Genomic DNA, 15905 nt, shown 5'->3' with positions numbered 1-15905 from the left:
TAATTAAAACATGTTTAAATTTTAGAGGAGAAGAGGATATTATGGCTACTGTCGACAATATGGTTACCCGTTATTTCCGTTATTAGGTGACGTACGAGGTGTGATCAAAAAGTAAGGTGACTTTTTGAATTTCGCGCGCTCTGTACACTCTAATTTAAAATTTTTTTTTTTTGTGTTGGTACACTCATCACGATCATATGTTCACAGTTTTGACTATATAGCATATGTTGTTTTTATGTGAGAGGCATAAAGGTTAGATTCATGTTTGCGTGCTCGGCGATTTTTTGCTGTTGAAAATAATGGAGCAGAGAGTTTGTATTAATTTTTGTGTAAAAAATGGTGTTCAAAAACTTTTAAAATGTTGACAGTGGCGTACGGTAAGTCAACTTTGAGCAAAAAAAATGTTTATAAATGGTATAAGTTATTCCAAGAGGGCCGAGAAAATGTTAACGATGAACCTCGCTCTGGACGTTCCAGCACGTCAAAAACCGACGAAAATGTTCAGGAAGTGAAAGAAATTGTGTTGAAAAATTGTCGAATCACGATTAGAGAAATAGCTGATGATCTTAACATATCGTTTGGCTCATGCCAATCAATTTTAACGGATGTTTTGGGTATGACACGTGTGTCAGCGAAATTCGTTCCAAAACTGCTTAATTTTGATCAGAAGCAGCGTCGCATGAACATCGCTCAAGACATGTTGAACGACGTCAATGATGATCCTGATCTGCTCAAAAGGGTTATAACTGGTGACGAAACATGGGTATATGGTTATGATGTCGAAACCAAAGCCCAATCATCCCAATGGAAGAGCCCAGGAGAGCCAAGACCGAAAAAGGCACGCCAAGTTCGTTCGAATGTGAAGGTTTTGCTCACAGTTTTCTTTGATTACCATGGCGTTGTGCATCAAGAATTCCTACCACAAGGTCGTACGGTAAACAAGGAGTATTACCTTGAGGTTATGCGGCGTTTGCGTGAATCAATAAGAAAAGAACGTCCGAAAGTGTGGAAAGAAAATTTATGAATTCTGCACCATGATAATGCACCTGCGCACACTTCGTTACTAGTGAGTACTTTTTTGGCCAAAAACAATACTATCATCATGCCTCAGCCACCGTATTCACCAGACTTGGCCCCCTGCGACTTTTTCCTCTTCCCAAAATTGAAAAGGCCTATGAAAGGACGAAGATTTGCGACGATTGAGAAGATTAAGGCTGCATCGCTGGAGGAGCTCAAGGCAATACCCAAAAGTGCATTTCAGAAATGTTTTGACGACTGGAAAAAGCGCTGGCACAAATGCATTGTATCAGACGGAGATTATTTTGAAGGGGATAACATAATTTTGGATGAATAAATGAATATTTTTTTATAAAAATGAAAAGTCACCTTACTTTTTGATCACACCTCGTATTCTAACAATTGCTTACGGAGTTATTCGTTTAGTAGCCCGTCGTTTCTTAATGATGCTAATATGCCAATACATAATGACTGATAATTGTTACAAGGCATTTTTACTTTTAAGCACTTCTAAACTTTTTCAAGGTACTCTTTTAACCTTGAATTACATACACTTCCTCATTATTCTTTAACTTGAGCATATTATCACACGAAGGTACATACATTCGAATGTTTTTTTGTTATTTAACTTTTTATTCGCCCAAATACATTTCAAGTTATACAAAGTTAAAATAACATAGAACTTGGTTAATAAGGGTTTTTAAGCGAAATTTTTATATTGAAATATTTCTTCGATAAATCGATTGTCATACTAAAGGGGGGTAGGTTTAAAAACATTAGAGACATCATTTTATGCTTGTTGTTTAATGTTAAATATGAATAAAATAATATTTTTAATGAAATTTCTAATGATAAACCTTCCGAACGCAGGAAAATTCTAAACAATAAAAAATTAAAAATATATAATTTTGTAACAAAGTACTGTGTTTCTTTTAAACTAAACTAATTTTTTTAAATTATTTTTAAGAATAGCCATATTATAATCACTTTTTTTCTTCCATCGATTATGCAGTGCATTAGATTTTTATAAATCACGTCCTAAATATTTCATTTGAGTCTAGAATCTGTCAAACATCACTCTGACGAATGTTATCGTTCAAGTTTCAATAGAAAATATTAATTATAAACGAAATTATTCAATAAAATAAAAATGAGTGTCATATTACCCTTTTCACCTTCAAGTTTTGCGTAAATTTTGATTATATAAAGAACATAAAGAAGTTATACGTACGAGTATCAATTACAAGAATGTGATATTAATGTATACTACTTATTAATGATAATTTTATGGACATTAAATAATAAATCAAATCACATTCTATTGTCATTTATTTATAATCTGTCATCAAGAACATGTTCTGTCATTTATTATCGTGAACTCTATTATTCTTAATCATAAATATATAATTAAATTTTTAAAATTTTTATTATTTATATTTAGTTGTATGTAAACATGAAACTAAACATATAGCGCGCTGGGGTAAATAATATAGAAGAATAGGATAATATGGTACTCATTTTCATTTTATTGAATAACTTTGTTTATAATTACAATAATATTTTTTATTAAAACTTGAACAATTACACTTGTTAGAATGTTGTTTGACAGATTCTAGACTCAAAGTAATGAAATATTTATTATTTAAGACGTAATTTTTAAATATCTTATGCATTGCATAATCGGTGGAAGAAAACAAGTGGTTGAAATGATATCCATAAAAATAATTTAAAAAAATTAGTTTAGTTAAAAAGAAACACAGTACCTTGTTACAAAATTGTATATTTTTAATTTTCCATTATTTAGAATTTTCCTGCATTTAGAAGTTTTAGAAATATCACTAAAAATTATATTAAAAATATCATTTTATCCATGTTTAATGTTAAACAACAAACATAAAATGTTTCTAATGTTTTTAAACACCGCTCATTAGAATCACAATCAATTTATTAAAGAAATATTTTGATATAAAAATTTCGCTTAAAAACTATATTAACAAAATTCCATGTTATTGTTTTAACTCTGTATATTTCAAAATGTATATAGCCGAATAAAAAATTATGTACCCTTGTGTGATAATACACTCAGTGTGTAAAGTGTAAGAATAATGAAGAAGTGTATGTAATTAAAAGTTAAAAGTGTACCTTGAAAAAGTTTAGAAGTGTTTAAAAGCAAAAATGCCTTATAACAATTATCAGTCATTATGTATTGGCATATTAGCATCACTAAAGAACGATGGCTCTTAAACAAATAAATCCATAAGCAATTGTTAAAATATATCACCTATACGGAAATAATAGGGGTAGCCATATTGTCGACAGTAGCCATAATATTCTCTTCTCCTCTAATAATTAGAAAATAAAATTTCTATAGTTTTGAAAGTGCGCGCGTTAGTGAAGAAATATTGCGAAGATGGAGATTTTTAAATAAAAGACGAAAAAAATTAAAAGTGCAAACACAAACACGAATTTAAAGATTTTTTTAATAACGGGTAAATATATCATATTTTGAGATTTTGTGTTCTAGAAATAAAAATTTCTTTAAGCGATATTCATGGATTTAACATTTTCTAATTATATACAAGGTGTACGAAAAGTGTGGAAAACCCTAATTATTTCCGTTTTGTTGTATTTTACAAGAAAATATTTCAGACAAGTTGTAAAGTTTCAAAAGATCTATTAACTGATTTTAGCAGTTTGGCCTTGGATGGCGTCGCAAAAGTTACATCAAAATCACATTAATTTTTTTTAATATAACACCCTATTTTTGATTCCAGAATCTAATAGCTGGTGTCAAAAGCTTTCCAAAACACTATAAACCAGTTTATTTTTGTTAAGTACTTTCCGAGTTGTGAGGCTACAGTGTACTGTAAATTTCAAGCGCCATAACTTGAAAAGTATTAAAAAAAATAAACTTATTTATAGTGTTTTGGAAATCTCTCAAAATCAACTATGAAAAAATGCACTATAAGATATAATGTTAGAGTATCGGTAGCTCCTTAATTAAAGAGTATCAACACTTTTCTAATATTCTATATTTTTTTATTGTATTTTCTTGTAGTTAATTTTAAGAGCTTTTCAAAACACTATAAATAAATTAATTTTTGTTAAGTACTTTCCTAGTTATGACGCTTGAAATTTATAGTACACTATAGCATTCAAGCCTCACAACTCGGAAAGTACTTAACAAAAATAAACTTGTTTATAGTATTTAGGAAAGCTCTTGACACCAGCTATTAGATTTTTGAATAAAAAATAAGGTGTTTCATTTAAAAATGTTAATGTGATTTCAATCTGACCTTGGCGACGCCATCCAATGTCAAACTGATAAAATCAGTAAATAGATCTTTTGAAACCGTACAACTTTTGTCTGAAACATTTTCTTATAAAATGCAAGGAAACGAAAATATTTTGGGGTTTCCACACTTTTCGTACACCTTGTATACAATATAATATGGTAACAATAACGCTAAAGTTAGAGAATAATTACTTTTAACTAACCATTATACAATTTTCGTTGAAAAAAGTAACTCATTTCTTGATTCATTACGTAATGAGAAAGAGTAATGCAAAAAGTAATGCGTTACTTTGATTTGTTACATAACATGAATAAAGTAACTGGTTTCCAGTGAAAAATGACAGGTTAAAAAAACGTCTAATCAACGTTTAATAAACCAGTTAATATAGACGTTTAAAATTTGGTCAATTAGACGTCTTTGTGTTATTAAAATTAAACGACTATTAGACGTATAGCATAAACTTTCTATAAATATTTTCTTTGAAATATCCGCATAACTATTATATTATTGCACCAAATGATCTCAATGAACAAAACAATATTTTTGTAATATTTTAAAAAGCATTTTTTGTAAAAAAAAAATTTTTAGGTATTTCTTTTCGGAAATTCCCGAGTGGCTACCTATCCAAGTCGCGACTCCGGTGAACGTTGCTTGACTTCCGTAATCGCTACAAACTGATCCCTCATGATGTCTTGCAAGTACTTCGTAGTCACATGTGTAAATAACTTGTAGATAAGTTCAATATATGTTATCAAAAAAATGAAACATGTATAATTAAAAAATGTTAGTTATAAAAAAATATATAAAATTATTGTTTTTTTACTATTTTCACAAATGCGGAATAGAATCTGAAATAATTTTTCTATTATTCGTTCAAATAAGAATACAACTAAAAATTATGTGTCAATATAATACAATAATTAAATTAAATGTGAAATAATTTTAGGAAGTCAGGTTTATAAAAGACGTCTTCCATGACTCAATTTTCAACTTTATGTTATCTGGATAAGAAAAGAAAATAGTGACGTTAATTATTCTTGTTAATTATATATTTGCAAAACTACATCTAATAAAAACGAAATTTTTGAGTAATTGAAAAGTAATCGAAATACTTTTTAATATCAATCATTGACGTTGAATAGACTTTTTTTCAACTTATTAATATCAATCATCAACGACATAGACGTCGAATAGATGTCTTTTTAAACTTGTTATATCAACCATCAACGACATAAACGTCTTTTGTAAAATGCTGATTGTCATAGGTATATAACATCGTATTGTTTATATTATAATAGTAGTTTATATTATAATATTATACAATTTACAATCATAGTCAGTACATGAAGTAGATCGCCTATTTCAATTAAAGTGCTATTATACAATCGATGTAAATAATCTTCTGTACAGAATTGCAATCGTATAGGAGAGATTACAAATTTCAATGTTTTTTGTACTCAATTTGTTTTTGTACAGACTCAAATAAATTTCCTATAAGAACCTCATTAAAAATTCCTTGTGGTAAGGATGTCTTTTGTTATCTTTATATTCAATCATAAGTTTAAGGCATTTTATCAAAGTTACTTTCTCAGAGTAATAAAAATTTCAAATATTATTGATTAATGTTCTTATAGAAGCACGTAAAGATCAAATAGCTGTGATGCAAAGATTTCAGCGCAATTTCTGTAGTCGTAGGACACAAAATTGTATACCAGGTCTCAAGTAATTGTAGCATCTAAATTCTTGAGTAAATTAAAAACATGGTATAGGTAAAAACATGATATTAAAATTAAATTGTAATCAATATAAATCTTATAAGCAGTATTTGTTAATTGTTTTATGTATATAAAATTATCTAAATTGTAAGTTACCTAAGGATAACACTATTTATAAAAAAATTTACAAGTAATATACTTACAATGAGTAAAGTAATATACTTACAATAAGTGGAGCAAGTTTACTTACCAAATCATTTGATGTAGAGAAAGTGGATCTCTTTTGGAAATGCCTTGCAATGATGTATCTGTTTATAACTTAAATAACTCAAGCCCCTCTTTCAGTAACAAAGAAATATATTTGAATAACAAAAAAATATATTTGTGCAAATGTCTTTTCTTTTATAATAATTTTCTTTTTACGTAAATAAATTTTTAACTTAAAAAAATAATAAATTAAAATTTATGAATTTTAAAAGTAATTAATTGAAACTAAAAATTCAATTATTTAAATTTAATTAAGTTAAATTAAAAGTTATTAATTGTAACTTCATTATTTAACTTTTAACTTTTCAAGTAGTTAACAAGTTAACACTTAACGTTAACTGTAACTGTCAACTTTAACGATCATTCAGGCATCATGCTTAAGTATAATTTAAATGATGATTCTTTTAACAGAGGGTATTATTACCATACAAACAAATCAAAAATAAAAAGATGTAATGTTAAGCAAAATAAATGCAATTTGTAGTTTAGGAAACAAAAATTTTTTGTTATATAAATACTTATTGCAGTCACTTTGCTCGCTCGCATGTTTTTATACACTTTTTATACGCTCCCAATATACCGGAAAAAAAAGAACGAATCTGGCATTTGCTCTCCCGCACATCTCGTTTTCTTTGTGACAATAAATTTTTCTTGAATTGTGAGATTATATCCACTATAAAGTAACTAGCACAAATTTGATTTTTTCCAACATTAGAAATAAAGTTTCTCTTTCTACATATTCTCATAGAAAGAAATCCAGAGATTTTAAAACTAGCTTTTATTTTCAAAAATACAAATATAGTTTCATAATGATAATTATTTATTTTAATCTTACTATCTTTTATGAAAAAACACTAATGATTAAAGACATTAATGATTATTTATCATCAAATGATAAATCAAGTATGAATTGTATAATTTACATACACAGGGGTTATCTAGAACGATAACGATAGTTAGCGGGTCTCTCTCCAGTTTCATTTCACAAACAACTTTTGCAGACGAAACTCTTATTTCTCATAAACATTACTGAAATTATAAAGTGTAGTAATAATGGATGGAGAACTAAAACGGGTAAGTCAGATAGTTTATATCAACATATCTATTATAATATTCTATATATTAGACAAGCGTCTCACGACAGGTAAGGTAAAGTCGCTCGTTATGGGATAGGTTCCTAATATGAGGCAGCAAAGTTTCTGCTACATTAATAAACGCATGTGGTTGGTACTATCATAAACTTATTACTCTAGGGGTGAAATCTATTTAGTAGAAAATTCATTATTAGATCATGCGTGCAGTTGTTGAAGAAAAACTTATTTTTAATTGAATATTGTCAAGATTTATTGAGATGAGTCTTTAAACTTTGTTTATTATAAAATAAACAAATATTTGATAATAAATTCTGTATTCAGTAATAGAGTAAAATCGTATTAATAAAAAAATACGAGTTGTGATGATTTGCTTAATTATAAATATTAGATTTGGTGATCGTAAAACCGCAAATTGTGGAATTTACAATATGAGACTTAAAACTCCCTATTTATTATTACATATTTTAACTTCGAAGGCTTTCAAAAATAATAAAGTTTTTCATTGAGGACTATCGAATTATGAAGCTTGAAAGTTATGGCTTTCAGCATTAGCAATGAGACTTTTAAATATCTCGAAGAGAATAGATTTTGTAGAACAATGTTACAAAATTTTCTGACGGTGAGTATCAAAAGAGCTTAGATTGGTCGATTAGATTTTGAGTCTTGAGCCTAATTTGAATCTAGTAAGGTCCAAGTCAATAAGATCCATTTTATATAAAAAAAAACCTTTGTGTCTTATATTAGGAACCCTTTTTTTTGAATTAGCAAAATCGACAATTTTGATAAAAAATTTCATACACAACAAAGTATAACTATTATCAGTTGCTAACTTTTAATGACAAAACTTAAATGTATTTACCATAATTTGGATATAAAAATAGGAAATAACAAAAAAAAAACAGCAAATACGAGTCAGGCACGGTAATTGGTGCGCAATAAATAATGATCTCCAATTCTTAAATTGACATTAGTTTATTAGACGTTTCGGTTGATCCTTCAAGCCATCTTCAGTACGTACAAAGAAAAGAAGGCTTCCTCATCACGAAGATGCTACACGTTTGGACGAGTTATAGCATCAATTACCGTGCCTGACTCGTATTCGCCGCTTTTTTCGTTGTTATTGCCAATTTTACGGATCTCATTCCTTATAATAAAAATAAGAGTTAATGGTGTAAATTAAATAAATTATAAGACTTTAAGAAAAGGTAGCTCATAATAGCCGATTTTACCTTAAGTGAAGTTAATTATTTGTTATTCTGTAACGTATCAGAAAAAATAAAATTGCGTTTAATAATAAACATTTGACAGTTTCATTTTAATTAGTATGTAGATTACTCTACACAATTTTTACAGAAAAGAATCACTAGCTAGATACTGCAATTCGTGTAATATAAATGATGTTATAAGAACTATACAATTACGATAACTCTACATACATATTATAAGCATTTGCGTGATTTCAAACTGTAATCTTCGGATTATAGGAAAAGTATAATTATATTATATTCACATAGGATAAATATTCATAAGATACAAAATATTACATGCCAAATAATATATAGGCCAATTTTCTTCCAATTAAAACAAAAAATCAAAACTTCCCGCAAATAATGCTATTTGGAATAAAACTCGACATTTTCAACGCAATAAAAATTAAACTTGTTGTGCAAAACTCAAAGGCTTGTAAACAATATTTAGTTGACAAATGTTGACACTTTACGATACAACAAAAATCAGCTGTCGTCGTCAATCATTTATAGCACCTAGAGCCATTTTTTGAAAACGGACCAAACTAAGTTGTACACCCAATATGTATGTACAAAATTTCATTAAAATCAGAGTTTGAAACTTTGCAAAGTTTTCTTGTTAGTAAAATTAAAAATGTCCCGTATTACTTTGTTTAAATGTATCAAATTGTTGGTTTAACTCACATATTAATCATACTCATTTTTGGCCTTTGTTAATTTTCTTTTGCTAAAAGAATAAGTGATATAAGAAGAAAAAATGTTATAAACAAAAAAATAATTGAAAAAGAAATAGGAAACTCTAACAGCACAAGATATTGTATGAATATTCTAGAATATTTTAGATATTGTACGAATATTCATACATTATCGTAATATTGTGCGTGTATTTATACGATATTACAATATTCAGATATCATGTGCTGTTAGAGAAAGATAGAAAGAGTAATAGAAAGGTAGAGAAAGAGAATTAAAGTAATTTCAAGCTTTTTATTGTTAAAATACAAGTTATCAAGTTAGAACAATGAATAATAATTTTTATATTTATTTTTTATTGCATGTGGTGATATAAAGACTTATCAGAAGCTATGGGGCGGTCGATTTACCGAAGATGTTGATCCAGACTTCCATAATTTAAATTCATCAATTAATATTGACAAGCGAATGTATGCTGAAGATATACAGGTATATTAGTATAAATTAAAATACGAGATATGACAAAGAGTAAAATAATAAGACTATAAACTTATGCAACAAGTAACATAACACATGTTGAATTGAAATCCTAGCTCATAGATATTGCGCACGCGCGCGTGTGCATGCGTGCGTACGTGCGTTAGCGTCAACTCTTCTTCTCTTATGTTTTCGTTGTCTTTGGCTTATTTCTCCAGCCTACCATGTAACTTAACAGTTCATAAAGGAAATCTTTCAGAACAATGCTGTTTTAAGATAACAGTTAGTCTTTTAGCAAATGAAATACGCAAAAAGTGCTGTTACCTTATGCAGCACAGACTGCTGCAGCTTTCAAAAAGATTTCAATTTTTCACATTTTATGTGCACTTTTGAGAGGATTTTGCAAAATATTTATAAAATTTTGTAAAAAAAATGTTTCTAAAAGCTTGTAATATATAAAAGGTTACAATAGAAATGTTTCTAAAATTTTGCCTACTATAAATTTTCAAATTGGATCTTTTAAAATTGGACAAATTCTTTGCTATGGTTATTCTCAGTGCCCACATTACGTTAATAAAATCAGATATTCTAAAATTGTTGCATTTGGACATAATTTGAGCAGTGGTTTTAGAGCCAAAAGATAAAACTTGTGTATCCTTTCTACAATTCCTTTGATTAACGGACTTAGCCGCAAAACTGTAAAAGAGTATGCCGGGTTACTCTAATCCAATGTAGACAAATTGGGATTTTCAAAAAAATAAAAATGAAAATAGAGGTAAGTGATTGAATTATTTGTAATATGAGTAATGACTATATATCATAAAAAAATTATTTACATCTTTTATCATTGCCCTAGGGCAATAATCTTCAAATCAATTTAGATGTCACATAATAGATATGTGAACAACAACATTTTGATTTCTCCAAGACCATTAATAGAAAATTTATTTAAAAAAATTAGATATCATTTTTGTACTATCAGCAATAATAATAAATAGAGAAAAACTTTTCAAATAAAATTAATTTGAGATTGAAAGTGTTATGTGAATATTATTGTGTTTTTAATGTTAGAAAAAGGAGACTGCTTGACGCAAATAAGTGCCTAATTTAAGAGCACGTTCATTTATTATTTTTGAAGAAAGTTGCTCAAAGTCATAGAAATTGACTTTAGAACAAATTTACACTTCTAGGTATTACACTTTTAGTTTTTTTTATTTTTTATCTTTCAAAAATTGTCTTTGTAATGTGCGTGTTAACAAAGATAACTAACTATAAATTTATTAATTGTTCTCTTTTGCTTTTATTGTAAAGTCTTTTCTTTTTTTTAAACATAAGTAAAGCTTTCTTGTAATATAAGAACACAAGTGTATTCTCTAAATATTGCCCTTCACTCCCTTCTGGCTCCAACAGGTTATGAGCCCAGCACAGCTGTAAAAAGGTAGAGTGAAAAAGCACGTGCCAACTTGCGAGGTTATATTATAAAAATTTTTATAGTATAAAAATGTCTGGATTTCAAAGCCCGAATCAAGAAATTGGAAGAAAGTGCGAATTGGACAAGATGGAAGAGAGAAGTAACTTAGCTTCTTTCACGATGTTCTTGAAGTCGTGACAGATCAAGTGACAGTACCTAAAGAACTACAGAATACAATAGCAAATATCAGTATATTGCAGAAGTAAAAGCATATCAAAAGAAAGATGATTCAGCTCAACTCATCATAGTTAATAGTTTAAATGATGAGCATGTTGATATGGCGTGATACTGTGTGATACTGTCAAAGCAACATAGGAGAAATTGATATCAATTTATGAGTAAAACTCTGGACAAAGAATCGACAAACTAATAGAGCTATTTTTCACCAATAAGAAAATGGTGAATAAAACAATTGCTACTCATGTTGGTCGCCAACGAAATTTTTGTAAGCTCAACGATGAACTAAAAAAACTAGAAAACACTAAATTACCTGAGATCTTGTTGACAAGTCGGATTGTGTCGACACTTTCTTCTCAATACTGTGAATTTAAAAGTGTCTGAAAATCAGTTACTATAGAGACACGAATAAATCTGCTACTAGAAAAGTTAAGACTCATTGAGCAGAGATTACCAGCAAAAAATAGTGAAACAGAAGCGCTAATTGAGAAGATAAAAAGAAGATATAAAAAGAAGAGTAATACAAATTGAGATACAAAAAGAAGAGCAAGCCCAAGACAAAAAAAGATTTTCACAAAAAAAATGTCATATATATTATAAAGTTGGACATACTGGAAGGCATTGCCTAGAAAAATTAAAGAAAAAGAAGCTGACAGATTCTAAAAAGGACTTGAAAACAGAAGGTGATGGTTTTCTAGCTGTTGTAGATGATGGAAACGCTTTTTACACCTCTGTCAATGGTGTTATGGACTGAAATGCCTGGTTGACTGATTCTGGGGTTTCTACACATATGACAAACTGCGAAAAACTTTTTGTTACATACGAGCATTTCTCACACTGAAGACTGTACAAGTAGGTAATAAAGAAATAATTTTAACTTATGGAAAAGGTACGATAAATGTTGAGATGAATAAAAAAGGTAAGTGGTATCGAAATCATCTTCAAAATGTCTGGTATGTACTACAAATCGAACGACTTTTTTCAATTAGTCAAAACATAGAGATTTCAGTTTTAAAACTGACAAAAAAGGTTATACCTTCATTAAGAATGGACAGACTCGACTAATTGGAAGAAAGATATCAAATCCTTCGACTTAATGCTCTTCAAACAAGAGTTATTCCAGAGAAAGCTGCAGAAGTCCATATAGCCTCAACCGAGGAAACGCTGCAATTGTGGCATGAAAGAAGAGCTCATCAAACGAAAAGTCACATAAAAGGAATTCTGAAGTCAAAAAGAATCAAAGTGACAGTTGATCAGGAGTTCTAGCCAAACACGCAAGAACCAGGTTCAAAGATAGACAGAAGTCGGTCGACACAGTCACGTGAATTAATTCATGCAGATGTTTGCGGGCCTACGCAAGAACGATCTATTGGAGGATCGCGATATTTCGTATGTTTCAAAGATGATTTTTCAAAATATCAACGTGTATTTTCTTTGAAAGAAAACTCTGAAATGGCCAGATGTCTTTCAGTATTCCTGAATGAAACAAGCGTAGCTGGTCATACAATCAAAGAGCTGCTGTGTGATGAAAAAAAAAGAATTTGACAACCTAGAAGTAAAAAAGATTTTAGAATTAAAAAGAAATAAATTTTTGGATGTCGATGCCCAAACAAAATAGAGTAACTGAAAAAGAAAATAGGACACTAATCAAAAGTAGTTGTACTATGATACATTCAAAAGGATTACCGATCAAAATCTGGGCAGAAGCGATCAATACTGCAACACATATTTTAAATCGTCCAACGCCAGTAAAAGAAAATAGTCTAATTGAATTCTGGAGTAAAAAGACTGTAAGTCTAGATCACTTTAAAATGTTTGATATAGAATGTTTTGTACATCTTCTAAAGCAAAAGTGTAGGAAAGACAAAAAAAATAACAAAGGCTATCTTGTTGGATATTGTGAAAAAAATATGGATATATAATCTGGTTGCTCACGCTAAACAAAATTGAATGCAGTCAAAATGTTGTTTTTAAACCGAAAATACGGTTATTAAAAAATCGGAACTGATTGTAAATCTGCTAATACTAAGAGTGACAAAATTAATGATAGAAAACCAGATAATGAAGATAACACTGATTTCAAGAGCAGAATACATGAAAATGATGGTGGTATAGAAGTCAAGTCGAAAGATTCTCAAAATTACGAGGAAGCAACTGATGAATTTTATAAAAAATAACTTTCCGGAGCTAGAGAAGATCTGCTTATAACACTTCGTCAAGAAAAACGGGAAATTAGAAAGCCTAAATTAATAAATTCTTATTGCTGGCTAAAACATACTCGTATTTGTAGGAAGATTTGTATCCACAGTTGTACAATGCAGTTATGAAATCACATGAAGCAAAAGAATAGCAAACAACTGTGGACAAGAAAATGACTTCGTTAGCTGAAAATAACACTTGGGAGCTAGTAAGTCTATCAAAAGGAAAGAAGATCATACAGAATCGATGGGTACTGCAAGTAAAAACCAAAGCTGATGGAATTTTTTACAGATTCAAAGCTCGATTAGTAGCTAAAGATTATATACAAAAAGCAGGCATTAATTACAACAAAACTGTTGAGGCAAAACATTTAAATTGGTTTAATTTTATATTGATGCCAGCTTTTGACATATGCGTCTACTTTGGTTACTCTAGTTTCTTTTTGTGTTTGCGCGCCTGCGTGGTATTCTTGTCGCGTTTATTTCCCCCACGCGCGCTCTTCTATTCTAGATTGTTCTGTTCTGAATGCGGTATAAGACACGTTGTAAAACTTGTACGTCGTTGGAAATGCTGTACACCCAAGGTCTTTGATTCTGTCCAGGAGAGATTTTTCAAACTGAGAAGTCGCTATCTTTCTACATACTTACAGTTCGTGATTAACGTAACGACCAATAAACTCTAGTCGTTTCATTACTCATGAACTGCGAATATGTAGAAAGTAGTGACTTCTCAGTTTGGAAAATTTCCCCATGGACAGAATCAAAGTCCTTGGGTGTACATGCGTACTTATATAGTAAATACTTACAATATCACATTGACTGTTTTCTTGCTAAATCCATTAACACGCTCACGTATAAAACATCAACAGAAACGTTTAGTTTGGTAGCCAGATATGATACTGTGGGAGCTGTATTAAGTGTTGCCGCAACTAATGGTTTAAAGCTGTTACAGTTTAATACTAAAACAGCATTCCTGCATGGTGAACTTAAAAAAGAAGTTTACATGAAACAGCTAGAAAGATATGACAATTGGACAGGACAAGTCTGCAAATTGAAGCGCAGTCTTTATGGATTATGATTAAAGCAAGCACTACGCTGTTGGAACCATCGATTTGTAATTTTTTTCAAGAGACAGGAAATGAAAAGTAATTTAGCAGATTTGTCTATTTATATGAAAGAAAAACGGTAAAAAATTGATCGTTGTTATTTACATGAATTAATTACAGAAACAGACAAAACAAAGATTAATCATTTCAAGCATAAGGTGAAAAAAGTGTTTAAAGTTACAATAGGACCTCTGGATAATTTTTTGGGAATTCAAATTCAACAGACGAAGAATGGATTTGTTGTGTATGGCGATAAATTTGAGTCATCTATTGGACAATAGACTCTTTTAGTAACTAGATAATGAACTGGTATTTCTGTCCAATCTCTCTCGTGGCGCTAGTGTAATAGATTTCTTGTCTCTCTCAGTTAGGTTTTTCTTTATCTATGTATTAAAATTTACTCTGTTTAATATGCTGTTCTTTGTTATGTTGCCCGTAGGAGATTGCTTTCCTTTTTGTAAGACTTTATTTGAATAAATATTCTATTACAACCGCAGATAAGCAACAGGATTCATTTTTAAAACTTAACTTACATATTCAGAACAAATTTTTAAAAAATTCAGAATGGTAGAATCAAAGAAAGTTTCAACGCCAACTGAAGCACAAATTAATCAAGATTTAGAAGAAGCCTTATGATCAAGTACTTGAATCATCAAGTAGTTAATGTATCAGATGATGACAACACGTCCAGATTTGGCTTACGCCATTAACATTGTCTCAGCGAAACTGGACGGAAGAAATGCATGGAATTTTGCGCGTACTAACGGAGCGGTTGATCATCCGCGCGCCGCATGATCGGCCCTACGCAGGCCTGCTGCGCTCCTTGCCGTGCGCTTTGTACCCGCGTTGGCGAGAAGAATAATTGCTTACAAGGGGAACCCGCAACATGCTGGTTACTGATTTTAATAAAATATGATGGATATATAGTATTGACTCACACTTTTATTATAGTAAAGCAGTTTGTTGCGGATAATAGACATTCTCGAGAAAATAACATTTAAATGCTTCCTATAGTACCGTTACAGAAGAACGTTTGTTGAGTCAGCATCCGGCTTTATACCTACAGTCTCCAAGGAAAACAATTGTTTTCTTTGTCTAGACCTTATAAATAAAGTTAAAAGCTGTAACGGTATAAGTGCTGGAAATA

General features: G+C 29.9%; 1 protein-coding gene across 3 annotated transcripts in view; it reads left to right on the top strand.

The window, feature by feature from the left end:
- Window positions 1–7262: 7262 nt before the first annotated feature.
- LOC105201255 (argininosuccinate lyase) overlaps window positions 7263–15905 on the top strand; it is a 154500-nt gene continuing 145857 nt past the window's right edge. For all 3 annotated transcript variants that reach the window (XM_039446419.1, XM_039446423.1, XM_039446410.1), the window contains exons 1-2: window positions 7263–7369; window positions 9708–9818. In XM_039446419.1, the coding sequence (XP_039302353.1) occupies window positions 7349–7369; window positions 9708–9818 (132 nt within the window). In that variant the 5' untranslated portion in view covers window positions 7263–7348. The remainder of the gene's footprint in view (window positions 7370–9707; window positions 9819–15905) is intronic.

This window comes from Solenopsis invicta, chromosome 1, assembly GCF_016802725.1.
Source record: "Solenopsis invicta isolate M01_SB chromosome 1, UNIL_Sinv_3.0, whole genome shotgun sequence".
NCBI lineage: Eukaryota > Metazoa > Arthropoda > Insecta > Hymenoptera > Formicidae > Solenopsis > Solenopsis invicta.
This window is presented reverse-complemented; position numbering and strand designations above follow the sequence as displayed.